The 24,466-nt window shown below is 38.2% G+C and overlaps 1 protein-coding gene across 2 annotated transcripts in view; it reads left to right on the top strand.

The window, feature by feature from the left end:
* The first annotated feature begins 6,697 nt into the window (after nt 1-6,697).
* The window catches only part of tcf12 (transcription factor 12), a 77,708-nt gene continuing 59,939 nt past the window's right edge, over nt 6,698-24,466 (top strand). The window contains exons 1-5 of one of the 2 annotated variants that reach the window (XM_022740449.1): nt 6,698-6,748; nt 7,639-7,726; nt 7,932-8,004; nt 18,076-18,149; nt 23,567-23,669. In XM_022740449.1, the coding sequence (XP_022596170.1) occupies nt 7,655-7,726; nt 7,932-8,004; nt 18,076-18,149; nt 23,567-23,669 (322 nt within the window). In that variant the 5' untranslated portion in view covers nt 6,698-6,748; nt 7,639-7,654. Of the gene's footprint in view, nt 6,847-7,638; nt 7,727-7,931; nt 8,005-18,075; nt 18,150-23,566; nt 23,670-24,466 lie in introns of both variants that reach the window. The other variant, XM_022740440.1, reaches the window with a different exon arrangement.

Below are 24,466 nucleotides of genomic sequence, written 5' to 3'. Positions count from 1 at the left end.
ATGGTGATTTAGTGTGTGGGTTAAAGGCTAAGTACATTTTTAAGAGGACAGAAAAAAGGTCATATGATCACGCTTTCTTAGACAATATCTTCATGTTCCTAAAATTACCATACAGGTGTGAAAACGTATTTACAATAAATTCTCACTGTGGGTTTTGACTTTGGTTTACTAATTTCTTCATTTCCAATATCTGTGAAATGTTGGAAATAAACAACAAAACTATGTTGAAACTATCTTTATATATTTATGTGGGTATTTTCATTTGGTGAAGAACATCTGGAGAAGTTTGGATGATCTCAGTTTGTCCAACAGGTGGCAGTCTGGAATTAATAATAAAGGGCGGAGACGTCCCCCATAGATTCATGTTTCAATATGAATATGAGAAAATTTACATTAGGTGACAGATTATCCTTTAATCTCCTCTTGCATGATCGGTTGGTTTTGATTTAGAAGTTTAACATTTTTGTTGTCTATTAAAAAATGGCTGTCTTCAGGGCTGCACTATAAACTGGACATGAACACATCATGTGTTTGAGCAGTGCGGTATCCCTTGTACAATATGTTCAGTGGTGTTTTTTAATTGTTGATACATATTGTACGGCATTATCTTCAGTTATAAATCATGGAAATCCAAGATACATCTCCTCCAAAATCTACATGGTTTGTGGTGCTGGAGTGTCCACTGGCTTTTTGCTTGGGCCCTTTATTTCCTTGGTTTTAGGCAAAATCTGTCTCAGAATACTTAACTACTTTGTATAAGTGGGGTTACTGTACAGAAGAGTTATGTCCAGAATAGTTACATGGGATGTCTGATTTTTACATTGGGAGCTATGAAATGACTTGTTTTCTAACAGTTAACAAACATACTGTATATTTGTCTTAAATTAATTCAGGTACAAAATTCCTTTCAGGAAACCTCTCTCCTGTCAACCATTCAGCAAAGTAAGCACTGCAACTGTGTAACTGTCAGCAGCCTCTGCCAAGCTTAACACTGTTTGGACACCATGCTATTTGCTATGTTACTAATATGTAATAAGCATCATAGTAAACATTTTTAATAATGACCCTTTTAACAATGACCTTATTTCCACATTCAGTAATTGGATCAAGTGTAATTTTAACAGCAGTCTTTCCGTTGAAGTTGGTTTTATATTTGTTATAGCTTCAGCTTAACACATTCAAGTTGCAATCACACACATCGTAAACAGTGTGTATTCATAATGAGACAGAACCCTATTTTTAAAGAGACATCTTACCTTGTTTTGTTTTTTTTAACTAAAATTTACTAAACTACAGTGTCATCTAATGTAACTCACTTGCACCAAATATGTCAACAGGAATAATATAATTACCAGAACATCCCATGACATGTTGCCAACAACTCCTAACTTCACAATGTGTTCACACATAGCAGCATTTATAGATATGTTTCTGCCAGGCTGCAGTCTGATGTTTTCTATAGGCTGACAGATAAAATGTTAAAGCCAGAGTCAAAGTGTGTAGTCTGTATCCACTTAACGTGTAGTTTTTATATTCAGTCTATTGTGTGCTGATGAGTGAAGATCTGGTGCCAAAAGTGTTGGTGGTTCTGGGATTGAGTTGACTGAAGCTACTGTAGGTGTAACAGGCCACACTCAATAAAACATCTGGATAAGATAGGTGGGGCAACCCCAAGTGATGCACCAACACCCCACTTGTTTCTCATAAGGTTCATGCATGAATTTTCATTGTCATTACTAACATGTTCGCTCTGGCCTTAGCTGAGTACAACAAACCCATCTCACACGGTCAAACCCAGGTGGCTGCAGTCAGTGATACTTGCCACTGATTGCAGCCACATTCAACATTCACCACCCATGCCTTCTTATCAACCTTATGTTCTTTTCGGTTTCAGTTTGATGCTTGCTCCTTCGTCAGTCATTCCTTTGCTTCATGCAGCCTGAACACCGACACCAAACTGTTTTCTCTGGCCTGTAGGCCAGGTTTTGAAACCAGTTCAACTAAACCACTCAAGCAGTAACAAAACTGAAGAGTATCTCCATCAAATATTATAACAGATAACAACATTTGAGATTTTATTTATCTATTGATCGATCCATCTGTTACGGTATATGATAATTATCACTACAAGCCTATAGGATAATATTTTGTTACAACTGTCCATTGTCTGCCCTATACAGTATATTTATGATCTGCTGCAGTTAACTAGTGCTTTTAAGCCTGTCTGCATTGCTGTTTCAATTATTCAATTACCCAAATTGCAACAAATCCAAAGTCTGAGGCAGTTGATGGAAGTAGTGATGGTTAAAATTTGTAGCAGACTTTTAAAAGACATTGATATTTTCCTTCGTGTGTATCCCCAAGCCACAGTGGCAGCCAATATGAACCCAACTTTACTGCAGTCCTCTTGTCTGGCTTCCCGCCAGTTCAGAGGAAAAAGTAGTTCCAACACAGTGGAAGAACTGCACAGTACTGTGTTTTACTGTGGACTTGAAAAGCATTTAACAAAAAAAGGTAAATATTTAAATACACCATGACATGTTGCTGTGATTCTACATACAACACACTAAGAAATCACAATATGCTGCAATTAGTTTTCAAACATGCTTAATCTACAGATGACGCTGCCAAACTATCACACAAATACATGTAAGAGATTTAGAAAGATAGATACACAGCTACAAAGTCATACTGTATCATACTGTTATTGCAGGAGGCTTCCTCATCCTGCGGAGTAGTGGGCCCTTATGGATAATGTGTGGAGTCCATTGAATTGAAGACCTTATTAAGTTTCGACATACAGGTGACCAATTATTATTTAACAGCACTGCAATTTTAAATTAGCCTACAGTGTTCATAGTTAACAAATAACTGCATGTATTCCACAGAGCAAATTTTATCAAAAGTATTGCTGTTTACACCAAACTGTAATGATGTAATGATAAAGTTTAATGTTCATCGTGTGTAATGTTTATATGCTTGCATCAAACAGAGGCTTACCTTTGAGATTCAGTGCCACTGCTGTACAGGGATAGGGGAGGGGGTGGGTGGTGGTTACTCTTGTGTGTTGATGCAAACTTACAACCTGTGTACCTTTCATAATTGTTTAAAAAAAAAAAAAAAAAAAAGGATTGAAGTTGTAATTATGTATCCAAAGGTGAGAGATCTGGTGTGGTACGCAGAGGTTAAATTGGGCCAAGGGTTGTCTGAGTCTAGGCCACAGCACATAGGCCTACTATGGGTCCTGGTCCTTATTTACTGTAGGAATTTCAGTTGCATAACCATTGCATAAATGTTTTATCATACTTTGTCTCATACTTTATTATGATAGGTGTTACCAAAAATACTGCTAGACTCAAGAGCTCAGCGGCCTCCATAATTCTTAAATGGAAGAAGTTTGGAACAACCAGGACTTGTTTCCTAGGTTTTCCCACCATACTCCTTGTTGCTGTAGCGTACTCCGTCTCTGTCTGTACGGTTGCTCCCCTCTTCCGCACTGGTTTAATCTGCATTGTCTGGACTCATTTTGCAAGGGCTTGAATGTAAAAGTTCCACACTCCAAAGCAACATGTCCATCATTTCATATATTTTCTCCACCTTGTGAAGCAAGATCATTTATCCTTGCAGCTTTAATTATCCTTGTTTTGGCAGTTGATTTCCTCTCTCACTCTCAGACCTTCAGATCGATGGACTGGTTTAGATTTTTTTTGCCACTACGAGCTGATGTTTCATCAATAGCTTTATAGGGTTGTGTTGTTTTCAACCATTTTCTTACCATGAGGAAAATGTCCCTTATTCTTTCCTAACACAGCCATAACACTTTCTGGTCTGAACCCTTCAGAATAAAAGCATAAGCTCAACAAAAAATTCAATGTCCACATAAATTTAAGGTAGCTCTATTTCACTAATTTACGACAAACAACTCCTTATAGTCTCTACTTTATAATGAAACTACTACTGTATAACAAAATTAAAATAATAAGTTTAAAAAGCACTAAAAAAGTAAATAGATTCACAAAATAAATATGAATGAAATAAAAAAGGACTAGAAGCATGAAAATTATTCTGATTTTATATGAACATGATTTCTTTCTTGTAACTTAGTGTAGCCCTAAAAGTTAAGATATCATATTTTTGTGATGTATACATTTTAAAATATTTAAATTTGTACCTGCTGTTTTAAATGAAATTTATTTGTTATATCATATACAATTGTTTAGCATACCATATTCATATAAGTTCTAGGCTATGTATTACTTTGATAAAAATAGCATTCCACTGTTTTACATAATGTAATACTATCTGATCTCATTTACATTATTCTATTAATATGAACACCTTACATATTTGTTGTTTTTTGCTTCTGTTTTGTTTTTTGTTTTTGCAGGATTTGGTAATGTGTGAAAATAACAAAGTTATTCATTTTGCTTTTGCAAATACTAGATCCTGAACAGTTTAATTTTTCCCAAAATGTTTACAGTAAAATCACATAAAATTTGACATGGACATAGTACAGGGTCATCTTCAGCAGGAATCTGTTAATGTTTCATGTCACCTTTATTTTTTAAGACAGCTCTGACAGGTGAAATTATAAACGTGCTATAATGTAAAATTAAACTGAATTTCCATTTTGATTTCTGAAAAACTGTACCATAAAACCACAGGAACATTTGTACAGTAAGCGTGCACATGAATTCATTGAAACTTTTTGGTAACCTGTGAGGGAAAGATTTCTTATGACAGATATGAATATTTCATGATATTAATTTTGAGCTCTATTTTTAAATAAAAGTCAGTACAGTACAAAAATTTGGATTTCACACAATGTGCAATATAATGTCGTTTATCAAATGTGAAATTAATTGTGTCTTTCTGCATCCTTTTTGGCCGTTCCAAGCACCCATACCATTACACCACGAATAGACAAGCATCAGAATCCCCTACATCCATACAAGATCCAAGCGGTCGCTGATTTGACTGGTTTTCACAAACGTCAGCTCACTTGATAAAAGGGAGAAATGCGCGATTCTGGAGAAAGAATTCAACAGCCAAACAAATACACGGCTCCCTTCAGTCCCACTGACCCATTGGCTCTGTCACCCACCTGCCAAGCAGAAGCAGAGCAACGTCTGCTTCCACCTTCATGCCTTTCAACTCTCGGAGGTCTCTCCACTGTTGGAAAGCCTCACCGATAAGGACACGGGTCTTCCCCCTCGCCTGATCATAGCCCTTCTTTTTCAGTTTTTGTTCTGCTGACCTTCTCCTCTTTGCCTGTTTCTTGGCCATTTCTCCGTCTTGACAATGCGATTATGAGGAATTCAGCATGTTAATTTCGGCAGCTTTACCATCTCTTGCTCCAACTTATACATCTACGCTCCAGCTGCCCCCCCCCCCCCCCTCCTCCCATTTTCTGCTTTCCCTTGTCCTGTGCACAATCACGTACGCCCCCTGTTGCTGATTGGCTGGAGTAGTGTTGTGTTACTCGGTCCGGGCCACGTTGTTCTACAGAGCCAGTATTTTGCAGCACACCCAGAGCAGACAGCGAGTAGACCTAAGGAGACATTCACTGAATTAGACAAAAAAAGTGTGTTAGAGTAGAATCGCTGGACTGCACCTTTGGACTGAGACAGTAATATGGAGGTTTTGTGGTTCTACAAATGTAAAATGCCAGAGACACTAGATTTCTGAAAGAAAATGCAGCAAACTAGGTGGATGCTTATATAATTCTGTGCTTGTCAATTTAAAATATCATAAAGTGGAATTATGTCTTTTCTGTGTAAGATTAGTTATTGAACTAAAAATGGCTGCTTCTGCCAAAAATTAGGTAAAACATTACAGTGAGAAAATAATGAGGCATTATTTTGGCTGCAGTAAAATATTAAGTATACATAGTATGTGGTATAGCTAAATTATAAAGATCAGCTGTGGTCGTATTTCACAATCATGTCCAGTACATGCATATATCGTTTCTTGTGAAATGGTATCCTATTTATATTATGCACAAGACCGGCAGACCTGCATTTAGTCAGCAGAATGTAAATACACTCAATAGCTATTGCTGAAAATAAATGCCAACTATAAAAGCATAAATTTAATTGCATGTAAGAAAGTTATACTGTAAACCAATGGACTAATTAGAAAGGAAGGCCTAAATCGCCCAACACTCTCGATACAACTGCTGTAAACAGTTGAAAACAGCTGGAAAAAAAACAAATGCTTGAAAAACCAAATAAAAATGATTTATTTTTTTATTCTGAACACACGTAGTAGTTAATTGCAAGCACTGAAAGAGGTAGGCAAAGTTTTTAGATTAAATTTAGGTCCTTCTGCAGTGCTTGCATCCCTCTGCTGCGTGGAATGTATGACACACAACAGCTTTGTGAGACAAAAAAACTATGGACAATGTTTTAAAAATATAACAACTGATAGAAAGCTTTGAATATAGCTTATTTAAAATGAAAACACCGTGTTGCAAGTATTCAAATGTCAAGATTTCTGAGACAATACAGTCCGTTAAAATGAACTAGATGTAGTGTTCATAGTAATAAAGTAGAGATAACCGGGTGGTGTGTCGGTGTGTGTGTGTGCTGACTCTCACAGCATCTCCCGCTGTGTGGGACCAGCGTGTCACTGCGCTCGGCGGAGGGATACAATAACCAATGTCATCGTGGTGCTTAGGCGTTTGCAAAGCAAAAATGTCTGCCTAAGGGAAACTCGTAACTGATATATATAGAGGAAATTTTCCCAGGTATTGTCTTTAAACCCATATTTCGCTATTTTGAGGCGTATTGCAAGAAAGCGAGCCTTCACCAGATCACCCTAGTCGGGATTTTAGTCGGAAAAAAGGTAAATTATCAGTGGGAGTTTACTAAAAGCTTTCGGACCTGTGAAAGAAGTTGGGAGTTGAGAAAGACCATCATTGCGTTTTGTGTTCTGGAGCAAGGGATTGAGACTGTCATTTGCAATATTTGTTTGGCTGTGTTACTTATCTTGAAGCAGTATGTAATTTATGTTTCAGTCGCTTGAACGCCACCGTCTTCTCTGTACTAATGTCTACATGGACAAAACCGCTGCAGCTGGTTGCAGCTTGCTAGCTATTTCAATCCATATGAACAACTAACTGCAGTTAGCGTTAGCCAGCTAGCCTAAGTGACGTTAGGTGCCTCCGCTAACATTAACCGTCGTTTTGTTTGGAAAATCTGCCACACAAATCACTGACATTTACATCGTCAGTGAAAGCCTAGTCAGTGAGTTATGTAAATGTCTCACCAGCAGCATGCGGTGTTTTTACAGAGAAACACTGCAATAATGCGATGCTGCAGGTCCCGGCAAGCTGTGCCAGCCATTCAGAGCTCCCACCAACGGCGTTATCTCCTTTTAATCAACGCAATGTACAGGGAAAAACTACATGTGTGCGAACAAAATCTTTGCACCATTTAATCAATTAGTATGTGGCAGCACTGTCAGTGTCTCTATGTGATGCAACGCCAGAGCCAACTTTACTTAACAGTGATGGTCTTTATTCTGCATCCATAACAAATACCTCTCATGGCAGTCATTTCCCGTGGCTCTAGTCCCCCCCCGCCCCCCCGTTAAATAAAGCAGCAAAGATGTGACCTGGTGCACTCTCTTCTGCAGGTTCTAGATCGCCAGGATGAATCCTCAGCAGCGGATTGCCGCTCTCGGAACAGACAAGGAATTAAGTGACCTGCTGGATTTTAGTGCGGTAGGATGGCTTTTCACTCTTATTTTCAGCTCCGAGGGCTTAGAGGTGTGGGGACTTCATAGGCTTAAAGCATGACTAATTGATGATTGTTGACTAATATGATTTTACTTTGAGGATAATTGTAACTGATCGTCTGAATGTTTTCTTTTACACAATAGAGTATTTGCTCTTAATTGTAGGGATATGTCCATATTCTTCCTTTCAGATGTTCTCTCCACCTGTAAGTGGAGGTAAAAACAGGCCCACCACACTTGGAAGCAGTCAGTTCAGTGCATCAGGTAGGATCCATTCCCTCAAACCTATTGCAGCAATCCCTCTAATATGTAGTCTTTCTCTATTCCTGCTTGACTCATATATCTGCACACCAAAATCAGTTGTTTACTGACTTCTATGTTGTTTAAATGGTGTTTGGGTTTATTTATAAATGGAGTCTGAAGGAAAATGGTCTTAGTTTCCAATCTTGCATGTGATTCTTTTCCCTCCTCTGAGTGACGCTTGCGCGCGCTGTTCCCATCTGGTGCCTGAAACATGAGCTTCCCACCTGGAATTGTAGCGGAGAGCTGTAGTAAAGATGTGGAACAAAGCACGACGTAGGCCATAGACATGTGTAAATATTTTATTGAGCTAATTGCCTTTGAGGTGTAATACAGTGAATGTCATTCATGTTTTACCCTGCTGTCAGATGCATTAATAAGGCATAAATCAGGCATGTTTTGACTGCTTTGATCAAGGTGTGTTGTCAGTGCAGCAAGTGTTCCCAGACACAATACAGTATGTTCTTATCAGGGTTTGCTGTGAGGCGTGTTGGGGGGAAGTTTTGATTTAGATTAATTAATATGTCTGAGTGAGGTTCTTGTGAACACAATCAGAGGTGGAGCTGCTAGTGAATTGTAGTCTAATGGGATTGTGAGACATCCTCTCAATCACTTATTCTGTAGTGTGTTTTTTTTTTGACAAGAAACAGTTTGACAATTGCTCAGTCCTGCTGACAGCCCTCATATACACACATGGATTGTCTTTTCCACAGCTCACTGGTCTTTTTTCTGATTATCTATGATCGTCTTTATAGTTGAACAAGTTTGTGGATGGTTTGGTTGTGATAACAAGAGTTCAGATTCCCTGCTTCTGGATCGCTTCCTAGCTATAAATGCTACAGGACATTAATCCGAAGCACATCTATTGTCTGATGGGCTACTAGAGAAAGTCAACAATCAAGCATTATGTTTTCTGAAGGCATGTTTTGTGTTCATCTACAAAGCCTCGTTGTAGTCAGTTATCTGTGAAACGAAAGACACACATTGAGTGGAAACTGAACAAAAAGACAAAGAAACAAGAACAGAGCTGTCACACATGAACTATAGAGTTGTGAGGATTAATTTTAGAATACCTAATCATTGAAGTGAGGAGGGTGTGTGTTCTCTCTTCAGTAAAACAAATGACAAGGAAACTCTAGTCAAACTGAGATGTTCATTGTTCATTATGCATTAATGACACAAAGGTTTCAAATGATCACTGCTTTTTTTTTTTTTTTAGAATTATACCAGGGGTGTTTTATTTAAGTTGGACAAAATATCAGACACATTTTAAGAAAACGTAGTCCAGCACAACAACACCACTAACTGCCACCTCTTAAATGACTGTAGAGTGGAATCATCTCCTTTCTGAACCACTGTCAACACGAAAGTGTCAAAGACAGGATGTATCGCAGGACTTTGTTACTGAATTACATTATATTATATACAGTTATATCTAATAAGCTGGTTACTGACTGTTTATTTTCTAATTGTGGATAATGAAATGTTTTCACAAACCAGGTTGTTGTATCATATCTAAAACACGCTACATACATAGTGAAACTTTAGATTCTTTAGCGGTTATTGGTCAGTAGAACCATATGCATGATTTTTTAAAACCACATTGCATTGACTATATACTGACTGTATGCTAGAAGTGAGTTTGATCTCAAACACTGATGTCAGCCATGTGTTGTATTGAGAAGGCATTGCTATGTGCTGTATGATTTCATAAAGTAAGATGTGGACATCATGTGGACAGCCACCTTTAGGCTGGGCCTTGCACTCCGTGACTTCCAAAATAGACCAGCATCAGCATGGTGCTTTTTGTTTGCAACAGAAAAGAATTGGAGACTGTCAGGAGAAATGTGTGTCACAGCCAAAGCTCTTTGTCATTGCTGTTTGTTGTCTGGTGACCAGCTTTGTCCTTTAGAAACATAACAAAGTCGAAATGCGGGCTGCTGTTTTGTACCAATTCCAACAAAAATTATAAACAAATTTGGACATGACTGCAAACAAGATACTTTGCCTAATTAAAGTTAATGGTTTTATTTATACATTTTACTTATTATGTTACTATCTTATGGTAACTCTTGAAACAAGTCTGTTCAGCTATAAAATGTCACAACTGTGAAATAACCATATCTTCTGTAAAAATCAAATATCAGCCCATATATCGATCATTTTTACAAATATCAACTATCTCTAATGGCCTTAAAAAACAGAATTTGCCAGGCTCAGCTTGTCAACAGCTTAAACTTCATTTGTAAATGATTAATTTTAGAAGGCAGCCATACTAATCTGATCATTTCGCAGCACATGATATTTCCTGTTTGCATATACAATGGCTTAAATGATGGTGGACACTGATGAGAAAGATCTGCATAGCTGTTTATTCTTGGATATGATCAGTGACCTGTTTGTTTCGTCTGTATTGAACTGAAAACAAAATGAAACGCTACTAGTGTTACTGAACTCAAACACACTGACAGTTGCATTCTAATGGCTTGTGGTGTGCAGTGCGTTTCATCCTCAAATGTAAGAATGTACAGTACGTGATAAATCAGATCTTAATTATTACCCCTACTTAATGAAGACCCTGTTGAAACCCTGTTGTGGACTGTTTAATTGTTTCTAGTTTGGTGGTTAGGAAATGAATATGTGCTCTGCATCAAAAGAATGGAAAGGAATAAATTTAATTTGTGTTTTTTTATTTATTAATACTTTATTTATTTATTTAGATTGTTAGTGTTTAGTTAGTTTTTGTGGCTGATCTTGATCCAGATATTAAATGTATCGCTTTTTCAATCAGACAGGCAACTACATAACTTTGAATGTGACTCCTGGAGTGGATTATAATTTCAGAAAACAAAATGTAGTCTGCATCTGCTTGAATACATTCTGATGTAAATGTGCTACTACTGAAAAGTGGTCACACTGACTCATTTTTTTCTTTTTCTTTTCCCTTCATTTCTTGACAAATATTGCAAAACTCGTCATATAAGAGATAAAGATGTCAAAATGAACTGCTCTACCTTAAAATGTATCAGGGCTATAGTGGGTAAATCCCTCCTCGTTTCAGCCCACAGTGTGTGCTCCGGTGTCTCTGATCCTCAAGGTAGAGGAAGAAGCACCTACATAAGTGATTGTGAACACAAGGCAAGTGAGTGTGCAGACACAAGTGTGGAAATTGCAGGGAATGAGAGTTTGGATTATTGTATCTCAGCTGGGCATAGCCAGATAATTGAGGCAGAGTGGGACCGGCAAGACCCTTCAAAAGTGTGCCAGAGAAAGATGGATTGGAAAAAATAGCCAAAGTGGCTCTCATCATTTCTCTCTTCCAGCTGTGTTGATGATGCAAATTTGATGAGGCCATTGACTCTTAAGCGTAGTGGGGCAGTGGATGACTGCTGTTAAATGGGTAATTTTCATTTAGTGGTATGTGGTGGAACATTTGTCAGCAGTGACCAGCAGCTTGAGTAGGTTGGTTTGTCAGTCCGTTGGATCCCAAAACAAAAAAAACAAAATATAACTGCACTGTGACCTGTTTCATTGCTGAGTGCAGTTACAAAGAACATCACTGCCGCCTCATTTTGAGGTCTGTAACAACAGAGAGTCTGGAGCACAGTCCTATGTGATATGAGTCATTTCTCACACTGGCTTTCTTTACAGATTCACTTTTTGTCTGTAAAATAAAGATAGGTTTAATTGATGTATACAATATGAAAGCATGAGATGAGTTAACATTGTTTTCCAATACATGATGCAAAAACAGCCAAGTCTGTCTCTCAGTAAAAATAGTAAAAACTCAAAAGTAAAATAGTGTTGGCGACTGTTTTTGTAAAATTGTAAAAATTTGGTTTTCAAGTTCACTGATTATGTCAAAAAGCAAGCAGACTTGGTGTTTAACAGGTGATTTGTGTGACCCTCTGACAGTGGCTCTGTGTACAGTTTATTTGAACTGCTTAAGACACCTTTACTAAAACACACTCATTGAACACATCTGGATTGCATTTGTGTAAGGACTGTCACTTTCAGGCTGTATAGACATTTAGTGTACATTACAGTGGCTGCAGACACTGGAGATGGTATATCTTGGCATTCATGGACATTTGTTTTTTGTTCTGGTAATTCTGATTTTGTCTGTCTGTTTTTTGTGTTGTTTACTGATATGTTTATATAGTTCAAAAAGTTCTAAATAAAGATTTTTAAAAATTGTGTTGACTGTACCTTATATTTCTGATTCACCCTCGCCTATCTCCATAAATCATGATATCTCTCTTATCTATGTACAGCATATGATTGTTTGTTTCTTGGCCAGTGTTGTGACTTGCAGTCAGATAGTCTTCATCCAAATCAATTGGCTCCGTCTCTCTCTTTCTCTCTGACTCTCTGCGAAGAGGAATGTTGCCTCTTTGTCCAGGAATTTAAGGCCTGGTGCTGAATATTGCCCTAAATGACAGGCAAGTTAATGTCATTTATACAGAGAAATGGAAGCCTGAGACATCAAATACCCTTTCTTACCCTGTGTCCCTGTGGAAACTGTTTGGTTCATCTCCGTCTAGTTTGTAATTCACATTCACTATTTGTATACATGCATTTGATGCAGTCATTGGTTTTACCATTAGTACTGCTCTCTTTTTATACAAGAAACCTTTTTACCTTGTAGAGCCAGAAACTCTCTGCAAGTCAGCAAAACAGGAGTGTTTTTTTGGTTTTATGGATGGGAATTAAAACTTGCCAAAATGTGACTGTGGCCTATTGTGAGACATTGTGGCATAAACCCAGTATGATTTAGGTGTAATACATTATGTTCTTTTTGGAGGCAGGTCTTAAACTAATCACACTGCAGTAAAACTTGTTCAAAGTTATACAGAGTTAGAGAGTTATTTTCATATTCCTATCAAACATATTTAATAATCAATATTTTTGTAGGGAGTGGAGGGGGCTTTGCATATACGGATAGGAAATAATAAGAAATAATCTGTGCTGGGAATCAGGCTAACTCGTTTTTCAATAACTGACATTTCTCATTTCTCATTTCGTTCAAGATGCTGCCTGGACCAGATGTTTTTTTGGGTGTTTTTTTTTTTCTTTTTTCTTTTTTTTTTTTACCTCTTTGGGCCTGTAGCTTTGCTGCCAGCTGTTGTTGCGTGACGGGAAGTGTTCGATACAAGAAGGAATTGGATTTTAAAGATTCCTTAATCAGATTCAGGTGTTAATAGATGAAGCCTATCCTTATGTCCAAAGGTATTTAAAGGTGTTTATGAGTTAATGTTGAAACTATATTAAATTATTCTTCTTCATTGTATGTCCTGAGTGAAATTGTTTGGCCAGTTTAAATTCTGATGTAAATTCAGTTGTTGTAAATATGTAATGCTTTGTATTTACTGATTTAGATCTTGGGTATTTTGAGCATGTTTTCTTAAGAGAATGAAAATATCCAGCATTGTTGCGGCTTTTGACAATGCTAAAAGTCTGTTTTTACAATAGTTTTCTGTATTATTCAGAGCTAATTTGGTTTTACCTGTAATTTCTCTCTCTCTCTCTCTCCCTCTCTCTCTCTCTCTCTCTCTCTCTCTCTATCTCCATACAATTCAACTTTCTAATAAATAAAACAAAACATCTTTCAAGGTATTTTGTGACAAATCATAAACAGATCCAGTTTTCATGAATCAAAGACAAACAAACAAACAAACAAACAAGAAACATCATCATTATGCTTTCTATGTATTACTTGATATTAACAGCAGTAAAGCCACTGTTAGGTAGATCATTTAAAACGGTGTGCTGTTGTGTTTAAGGGAGCTTTCACACTGTAGTTTGGTTCATTTGATCCCATTTGTGTTCACACTGACTTTTTACAACAGAACCAAGAGGAGTAAACAAAAAGGCATATAGACAGGTAACTCACTGATTGGACAGTCTTTCATCTTCATCTTTCATCTGCATCATCGGTGCTACATGCAACTATGTGGGGAAATCAAATTCTGGTAACTGACAACAAGTTGTGCATTTATTGCTTCTTTTGTGTTTATTCACTGGCGTCACAAAGAGCTCATGAAGAAATAACTGAGCGTTATTAGTATTATTAGACTGCATATTGACTGCATGTTATGAAGAAGTTGATGTCTTGTACAGCAGTTAAACTGGAAGGATTACTGCACCACAATTCGATTGACAACTTTCACACAAGGCCAAATGAGTAGTACTACAGTAAATGGGAAAGCTCACCAAAGTTTGCTTTAACCAAACCATTCAGGTTATATGTGGATAAACTCGTAAATGGAGAAAATAGATTGGCTCCTCAGTGTGGGACTGCCTGTCCTTGCTTATTCAATGAATACCAAGATGAGGCATCATTACTGGGTGTGAAATTGTAAATGAACAAGCTGATATTTGGACATTTTTTCCCCTGCTGTATGCTAAGCTGGCTTTTTCCAGCGCTTCAGCCTTGTTGGATGATGTTACATCAGGAGTATTTCATTCAAGTCTCTGAAATCTCTCCATTCGTGCAAAAAACGCCTTAGTCTTTCTGTTGGTTGGGTTTTTACTGAATTAACGGCTTGGGAAATATGTATCTGTTTATGAATGACCCAGTAGAGACTGTAATAAATCAGCAGTCAGTTATTATAACAACATCTGTGCTTACTCTGTCAGCCCTCCACATTCTCACCACAGGTTTACAAGAAATTTAAACTGTATAGTTAATGATCAGACTTAATGTTCTTGTGCGTTCTGAATCCTCCTTACATCTCATCTGTACGTCTTTAATTAATGCAGGCTATAAAAATTCTTGAGGGTCACCATACTTAGGACATTCAAGGATACAAAGTGTATCCACAATATGGCCTGTAATAAAATTGCTGAATATGGTTTTTCTAGTTAAGTGTTTTTTAAAAAGCCTGCTCTCTGCAAGTGCAGTAGTAAGGTCCATCACAAGTAAATGCATAAGATTGAATCCTCATGCAGTGTTGGAAGTAGTGACCGGGACAAAGCGAGACAGGATGATAATTTCCCTCACGGGCCTCCCTCTAGTGCAGCCATCTTTCATCTAAAGCTTTGTTACGTTCACTAGCCCACCCTTTTCCTCTGGAACGGACCCAAAATGTAACCAAACATGAATATATCACGTCGGGTCGTCCAACGGTGAAATTCTCTACTTAGTTTCTACAAATCTATATTAGTTCACTATTATTTGTTTCATGAGAAACTTATTAAAACCCATCTGATGTTCACCAGCATTACAACAGTACAACGGTAACCGTAACTGGTGCTTTGGATATTTAGCCTACCCTCAATGATTTAAATGGTGAAGATTTATTAGTAACACCTCTTTGTAACAGTGGATAATTCAACAGCACCGCAAACTACATCCTTTGATATTACCATAAAGCTGAATCCACACCTCTCTGAAACAGCCGAACATTATAGCCTTCATGACTGTACATACTAAACCTAATAAACTGACAACTGAGTATATGTTCACCAGCCAGTCTCAAACTTTGTCTGCATGCAGTTTGGTAGAGTTATCAGAGCTTTTTAGCTGCTTGCTGCTGCTGCTGGAGACATGGTCATTTGTGAGTAATGTAAATGTGTGGCTCTGCCAAACAGTGAGCTAAAAGAGGCCAAAAAGCTTGGTAGAGCTGCGAGTATAGAGTTTAGAGTTAATTCATGGATCCATCACTGCAAGGCCCTTGACACTAATTTGGTTCAGTGTGAAAATAAAACGATTGTGATTATTGCAGCATTAAACAGCATGGCTCTCCTTTCTTTTTTTGAACATCTTTGACACAGAGTACTCAGCAGAAGAGCTGCATCGGTTCTCCTAATTCATTATCTTTACATTATAGCCAGTGCATTCGTGTTTTCTTTCGTGTCAGTGAGTAATCTTATTGTGCCGGCTGTCTGTGCAAGGAGAAGAGAGGGGACCCTTGAGCCCTGGTAAGAGATGGTAATCAGACGAGATGACAGCCAGTGGCCCAGAGAGCAAACACTGACCATTGTTACATTCAGCGTGTGAAGGGCCTCAGTTGGGCTACAAAATGTCACACTGGTGTTGTCACACTAAGAAAATTTAGACCCATGCGCTGTTAGTAAAACATGTAGCAGTCACCATTAGTAGTTTAGTCAGTAACACGAGTATGAATGTGAATGATAACCTAGGCAAATGATGAAGTGAGGCAAATGAAGTATACATTTTTTCCATAAAGACACTGAAGAAGAGGAAATGAATCTGCCGTGTGCAATCAGTAAAACACCATGTTGTCAGGATGAAACTCATCTTGAACTTTGCCCACTGGAGCGTGAGTTCTGGTCAGAGATATGTCACTGACTTTCTGGTTAAGTATATAATTAGATTTACGAGAAGTTTCTGACTAAGAATTCATTGGCAGTATGAAAATACATGTATAGTAATACTGCAAAATTAGCACCTACAGTGTCTACAAAATGTGAATTTTATCACATCTCAAATTGGCCATGGTTGTCATTTGTGGTACCTTCAAATATCATAACACATTTTCATCATGTCTTTGTAACACTGAAGAGCTCTGTATGAAATGAATAACTTTACTGATGCATAGAGAGAACCAGTTCAGCTGCATTAAACTTGAATTGAATTGAACTTTAGTTGAATTGAATTAATAGCTATAGTCTTTATGTGGAGCTTCTTGCTGTGCTACACGTTTTGAATCAGAGAACAAGTTGAACAAGTTTTGATCTGTGATTACATGCAGGCTTGCTTTTTGCTGCGCATATCCTACTTCTGCTTTTGTTGCAGTTGTTCATTTCAGTCGTGTGAATTCTGCTTCTTCAATTAAATGCTAAAGCTTGCTGTGTGGGGGCACCTTAGTACATATCATTTGTTAAATTTTAAGGTTAAAAATATGTTTGATATTGAAAAGTTTTGTTTGCTGCTTGCTATGTTGTTATTTTCCTGAGCATACACAATTTCTTTCAACTTGATATTTTTTTATATTTGAAGTTGAAAATGAACAAACGGTATTGCATTTTACAGAGACAGATGGAATTACAACAGGGACAATCAATAACTTGGAGAATGTTGATGCTTTACCTGCTCTGCAATTATGTTTTGTTTGCGTGGACTTTGGCTGTTACTGCAACACAATATTGTCTCATACAGCAGGAACAATTGAGGCATCAAATATTTTTTACTGACTATATCACATAAATTAGATTGTAAAGATCAGTTATTATATTTTTGAACATATGCCAGATGGTCTACCTTCGCAGTTTAGTTGGAGTTATTGATTTTATTTGGTTTGTTTTGTTATTCTGTTCTGTTTGACTTCTGAAACACAGAGGTTTTCTTTAACTTAAAAAATTAGTTAAATTAAGTTTCAGTGCTCAGCTGTTTGGAAGTAGCCTGGCATACATCAATGCCAAATCATGAAGCTGTAACTTCCTTCTTTTTTATGTAGAGGTATATAAAAGAATTCTTATTTTGGGCTACGATTCATGTAAATAAATGACACCATTAAAAATAATTTTTGTGTCATGAAGCGTAATCCTTGAGGATATTAATGAGTCATTTTTCCTTTTCATTTCCAAATGGGAAAAACATATTTAAGTTGTAAAATCATATCCCTGTCATGAAGGGAGATAATGTGGCATTACTTTGACTGTTATAGTACTTACTTGAGTGACATGTTAATCAGACCTTAGATATAACGTAAGTCTTTGCCAACATTTATGCAGGTCACCTCTGAAGAATGAAAGTGGATTTCATGATACTGACCTCTGACTGTGGTTGTGAGGCCCTTTCCTGTTGAATACAACCACAGAGACACTGCTTAGGCCTGTGTAGTTAATGACCAGATCCTTGTCTTTGTGATTCAGTTGTTCACAACTTCTTCATTCTGTGTGTGTGTGTGTGTGTGTGTGTGTGTGTGTGTGTGTGTGTGTGTGTGTGTGTGTGTGTGTGAGAGAGAGAGAGAGAGAGAGGTACAGAGAATGTAGTAGTACAGCATGTACATTCAACTATATGAGTAATCTCGACTTGCAGACTGAGTTGTGAATCTCTGTCTCTGACAGGTATGGATGAGCGGACCAACCAAGCGTCTTGGGCCCCAGGTGGCGAGTCCAGCCCTTCCTACGAGTCCGCCCGGGTAAGATGACCGACAGCTTACCACCTCTTAAATGACCTTTCTGCTCCACAGCGCATCATTTAACACATTACATTCAACATCATTACATCAAAATGGTACATTCACAATGCCGTGTTGTATGACCTGTAATGGACATATTTCTCTGTGACAGAAAGTAGGGCTTAATATACTGATGGCTGTTTTTTTTTTTTTGTCGATCTGAGTTTGTTGTGCAGATGGTATGCAAAGCTAGTTTCATGGATCTGATATAGCCTGCCAAATGTCAAAAAATAAAAGAGAGAACAAGTGCCCATCCCAGTTTCTCAGAGCAAAAGGCGACATCTTCAGATGTCTTGTTTTGTACAATTTTCAATCCAAAGATATTTAATTTACAATGATATAAAACAGAGAAACAAAGCAAATCCCCACATTTAACAAACTGGATTCAGAGAATGCTCTGTGTTGTTGCTGGGAAAAGTTACAAAGTGATCAAAATAGCTGCCACTTAAATTTCTATGGATCAAGCGATGATGTGATTAATCAAGTAATCGATGTAGCTCTAATTACCTCTACCAAGGAGGTTCTGTTTTCACCCATGTTTGTTTATTTGCCATCAGGATTAGGCAAAAAGTGCTGATCCAATTTGCACTGATGTTGGTGGAAGAATGGGGCCTGGGCCACGGAAGAACTCATTAGGTTTGGGGGAAATTCGGATAATTTATTGTAATGTATTTACAGTAAATTTTATTTGTCACTGAAAATGGCAACCAGTTACTATTTGACTGAATGCTGGGAAACATGACTCCTGCCTCTGTCCTGAAGCAGCAAGGAGTAAATTGAACCAAAATGAACTAATTCATCCACAGCCATATTTTCAAAAGTAGCCTATTTAAAAAAACTAAATTTCCTCTGCGAGAATTACACAAATTTAAACTGTTTTCTGTAGTACATCCAAATACTCTAGGACTGATATGAAGCTGCTTTATTATTCTGCACTGTGCAAGGAAGGTCAGTCTTCTGTGCTTCTGAGCAATTCAATACTTCAGACTGTATAATGACATTTTGTTTACGATCACAGATCTACACAGAAGAAGAAAATGAGAATTTCATTTTAAAAATGATCATTAGTTCGCTTGAAGCAGTGTAAATTATTGACATTAACTTAGATATTTGAGTTAGATATTCATTGTAATCACTGCAGCCTGATTTTAGTGTATTGCTTTTTGTAAGGGGAAGTCATGCTCAAAATAATTTCAAGTGTGATGCATTTGTATAATAATAACATAATAATGGGTAGCATTGCATGTTTAAACTGTACTTCCATTGTTTAGTCGAAGTGTGAGCAAGTGTGAACAGCTCTTCCCCTGTTTGTTTGTCTCTCACACATTGGTTGTTCTAGATGCCCTGTATGAATTTCATTTAATGTCAATCTCCTGTCACTTTCTATTAGAATTCAGTTAAATGTCAGAGCCACTCGGGCTGCGTTACCTTGTTTATTTCTCTGTGCCCTTCCCGAATGAACATCTACAGGCTATGGTAACATAGGCAGCTTGATTTGAATTATAAGACAGAGACGCTTGAGATATCTTTGCTCCAGGTGCATATAAATGAGTGTTTCTGACATTGCAAGGCACAGCATCAGCCAGCAGACAGCTGTTTGCGCCTCCATAAGGCGTGCACTCAAACACTCATATGCCATATTCTCCACACTCACACACAGCTGCGTACACACCTTATATTGATACAGACTTGATTTATATAGCGTATAAAATTATATCCTATCTATCCTGCTTCAAGAAGTGAGTGACATTTCTTATGAACCTCAGTGGTCTATAAAACTCTGTTAAATGATTTCAGTTTTTTCAATGAAAAATGCATTTTACGACTGTTTTATAATTCACATCACAGTTATGACCGAGGGCTGTAATAATGGTAATAATATAATAACTACATAACAGAGAGCTTATTAGAAATGTGTTTTTTTAAAATAAAGTGCTTAATCTTTAAATGAAATGGACAGTATATCTTCCCCTTTTCCTCTTAATTCAAATCTTACCATATTCTCTTTCTTTCCCTCTTAACCACTCCCCTACTTTTCCCACTTATTTCTCCAACTCTCGTCTCGTCTTTCTCCTGTGTGAAGCTCTCTTACTGACTCAAGTCTCAATGAGTAGCATCAAGTGACCAGTGCCATAAAGGCTAGAAAAGCTGTGCTGGTTACAATAGAAACACTCAGTCAAAATTGAATCATTGTCAATAATTTATTGGATCTGGTTCCAGATCCAGACTGCCGTCCAACTATTGGTGACCTCCAATATAGAGCCAGTTTATTACCAGCTGCAGAAGTGGGGCTGATATTGTTTTCACCTTGTGAGTCTGAGTCTGAGTGGGTGTGTGTCATCATGGCAAAATGTGGTCCTGGAGATACCTACTGTAGCGAGAACTACCACAGAGGTTTGACTTGCCGTTACAACGGCCAGGACCACTAACAAACCAAGTGACATCAATGGCCTTGATAATGACGCCACTAAGGTTAAATATCTGGAACTTCTCACCAGACGCTCAGAAATGAAGAGACCTCTTTGATGAGAGCTGAAATGTTTTATCTACAACCAAGTCGAGTTGCCCTCAAGTCAACCCTTCTAGGATTTGTTTCTAAATGTTTGCAGAGTTTTTTTTTGGTTCCTAAGATTTTAAGACGTCTCCTGCGCTGTCAAGACCCTAATTCTACTTTTCCTTGGTTTTTAAAGGCAGGAGTAACAACAACATTGAGCTGTAGAACTGACTCAAGTGATATTCTTTTCTGAGGTGAAACCTTGCCCATGGAAGATTAAATGTGTTTCAGAGCGACAAGTTTCAACTCATTACTTTGTTGAACAAGAATTTTATAATTGATTAAAGTGAGAACTATCTTCTGAAATTTCCTAATGTACGCTGTATTCACAGTGTCTGTCCAAGGCTCTTGGAAGAAATCCTCAGTGCTTCATCTTTCAGTCAGTTACAAAGGGAATTCAGCGTTGTCCCTGAGCTTGTTTGAGCTGGTGCGCTACGAGTGTGTGATCAGTCGACTGTGAACACTCCCGAGCCCTGCCGTGCTGACCTTGGCTCCCAGCCAGCCGCTGTATCCTGGGCAGCTGTGGCTGTAGGCTGGCGGTCTGACAGTCAGGGCTGTGCCCACCGCCACCGCACAACAACCCCCACTTCCCCAGTGCCCTGCCCCGACTTGATACTCGACCCCACACACATCCATCATGACCATATCATCACTTCCCAAGCTGCCACATGCAGCCACACGTTCACCTGGGATGCAGCACAGAGTGTGGAAGAGATGACTTTTTAAATGCTGTGGCGAGTGATTGGGGGACAAGGTGTGATCTCAGGTCTGCATGCTGCCACAGTGATCTGACAGTTATTTAGCCAGTAGTGCTAATGTAGCCCCGTGGCAGAGATGACAGCGTGTGTTAGTGTCTTGGATAGATGTAGGCCACCAGTGTTTGGGAATGATGAAGGATCTGTGATTGATGATCTAACGATCCCATAGGAGAAAACACAGTGTGGTTGCATTGACACACAAACGTGCACAGAGAGCCTGGATTGACCATTATCCCCCCACCTCCTTTTCCTGCTCTGCTAACCTACCCTGCTAGCCTTTTCCTGCTCCACAGTGGTAGTTGTAACGATCAAAGAAGACCTGAAATGTTCATTACCACCAGGTGCTTTCTAAGATTCATTTTAAAGAACATTGTTTGACATTTTGGGAAATATCTAAAGCCCTTTCTGGAAAAGACTTAGATGATAAGATCACTACCACTCTCACATCTGTCCATTAATTTGATGGCTATAGTCAGTGGGAAAGCTCTAAAGCTCTCTAACTAACACGTTGTATGTAGTTTGTTTAATCCGTACACAAACTCAAGTGTAAAAACAACAGTTTTAATTTTGCAGATTTTGTACCAGTCTGTTTCTTATTATTTCTTTTTACACTTATATTATAATTTTAATTATAATAAGATATTATAATAAGATATTTATACAGATTAAACTGAGATTTAGGGGTGCTGGTAGGTGTTTCTTTATCACTGGACAGAGCCCGGAAAGCTGTTTCCCCCTTCCACGCTTTATGCTAAACTAAGCTAACATAATAATTTAATGGACAATATGAGAGGGTCAAAACCTCTCATCTAACCACTGCCAGAAAGTGAGTAAGTCCCACAATGTTGAACTATTCTTTTAAAGTGTTTTCCTTGTCTGCTGTAGAAGAGAGGAAATGATTTTTGCTTGCTGAGGTTAGCTGTGTGTAAGTCCATGTGTGTCTGTGTGTGTGTGTGTGTGTGTGTGTGTGTGTTAGTTTGCTAGAGCTTCTCACGGGGCCGCTGTTGTTATTGAGTCTGTTCATGGTGTGATTAACAGTGTGTGCGGCCTGGCAGAAGCACAATAGGAAATCTCTGAGGATTCCCTCGACACAGCACAGCACTCCACTGCCTTTGATATTACTCCATCACCATCCACTCACAAAAAAAGATGGATAATAAGATTTACTTTTTTTTTTTTTACTGTATGTTGAATGCAAAGGGTATGAGTTGGTGAAAATAGCTCTATAGAAATGCAAGCCCACTGCTGCTCAGTCCCTCTGGTGGGAGTTAATGTAGTTTGGGGAGCTGTATTTGACTGGAGCACAGGAGGATTTTCACAGGGCTTGGGATTAGCACTGTAACGGAATATCTTTTATTACATGGGACCCCGAGTTTTCAAAAACCATACTGTGACCGATATTTAGACCTAAGCCCCGGAAGCTGATAAGTGTCATGAAAAGGCACTGTTAAGCTGCAGGAGAAAAAGGCAATTTTTTTAAGCTGCAGGTACCTGGGAATGATGTAGGATCGCATCTCTCTGTTTCTTCCCCTTGTATTAAACAACATTTTCTTATGAGCTACAAGCATGAAATAGTGTATTAACCTGTTATCATATAGCTAAACTGGTAGAACCAAAAAGAAAACTTTAAAATGAATATTTAGGGTTTAGATGTTTTCTAGATGTATTGTAAGAAAGACAAAGCAAAGGTTCCTACAGGTCCAGCTGGTTTCTATGAGCTAAGCAATTGACACAAACTTGCAAATGTTTACAGCTCTTATCTGTTTATTGGTGATGGTAAGTTGGCATATGAAGTTGATGTGTGTAACGATATATGGCAAATACTTGGGTTTAGAATGTATTATGGATTTCTGATCCATTAATGTGTACCACCAGTTACAGATATAGAGATCTGTTTTTCTGCTCTGTCTCTTTAATTTTTTGGGGCAATTATGTACAAGAGGGCAGGCAGTTCATTGGCATAACCGACCAGTTGTGCTCTCCTCTTACTAATTAGTGGTATACCATAGCACTCAATTAGTGAAGTTGCCCAATAATGTGCTTAATATTCTGATCTCTCCCCCCAGGGTTTTGCAGACAGCCCTCATTACGGTGATCATTTGAGTGACAGTCGATTAGTGCCCCATGAAGGATTGTCTCCGACACCTTTTATGAACTCGAACATAATGGGTAAGTAAATGATTGTCTTCAACTCACCCGTCACATGCCCTTTGGTAGTGGAAAGACGTCCTGTAAAATAAATGGCCTGATTGAGGTTGAGGCACATTTTGCATCTGGAGGTAGCACTACTGCAAGTCTTGCCAGGCTACAGGGCTATTTTTTTTTCCATCTCCTGCTGTCTTTATTTCCTCCCTTAATCCCCCTCCCCTCTCTGTATCTCCCTCTTCCTCCTCCTGTGATGACCCTCCCCCAGGCTAGAAGTCACGCCATCAGTATAGCTTTCCGTCATAAGAAGCTGTCTCCTAGACATCAAAACTGCCCTCAGCAACTTCCATTGGCAGCAGGGCTTTGTGTGTTTTGGGTGTGAGGTTAAACAGACAGTTGTACCAAAGACCCTCTCGCTGAAAGATCAGACATTTTGAATTTAATGTAGATTATTGAATGTTACTTTTTTTTTTTGCGGTCTTTGCCTTTGGGTTTATCATATAATCCTCATCATTTCATTTGTTTGCTGATATGAATAGGAAGATTTCTCTTTCCACGTTTTATATTTAACTTTGAGAACAGTGACTCCCTTAAATTACAGTGTTTCTTAGATCACTGGTTCTTGACCTTTCTGGTCTGATGTATCTCCACAACCCTATCGGATTATTTCTGTCACCCCATTATCAATAAACTGTTTGTTATTTAAGATTAACAATTATATCAAAGTGAGTTTGTTACTCAATTTTGTTATACATGGCTTCTGTATTCAGTACTGTAGTTTTAGTCAAGTTTGCATTTAAACTTCCACTTGCAGTGACAGA

Source organism: Seriola dumerili, unplaced genomic scaffold (assembly GCF_002260705.1).
Source record: "Seriola dumerili isolate Sdu_G_001 unplaced genomic scaffold, Sdu_1.0 BDQW01000003.1, whole genome shotgun sequence".
In the NCBI taxonomy this organism is placed as follows: domain Eukaryota; kingdom Metazoa; phylum Chordata; class Actinopteri; order Carangiformes; family Carangidae; genus Seriola; species Seriola dumerili.
The sequence above is the reverse complement of the archived record's forward strand: the minus strand, read 5'-3'. Positions and strand labels throughout refer to the sequence as shown.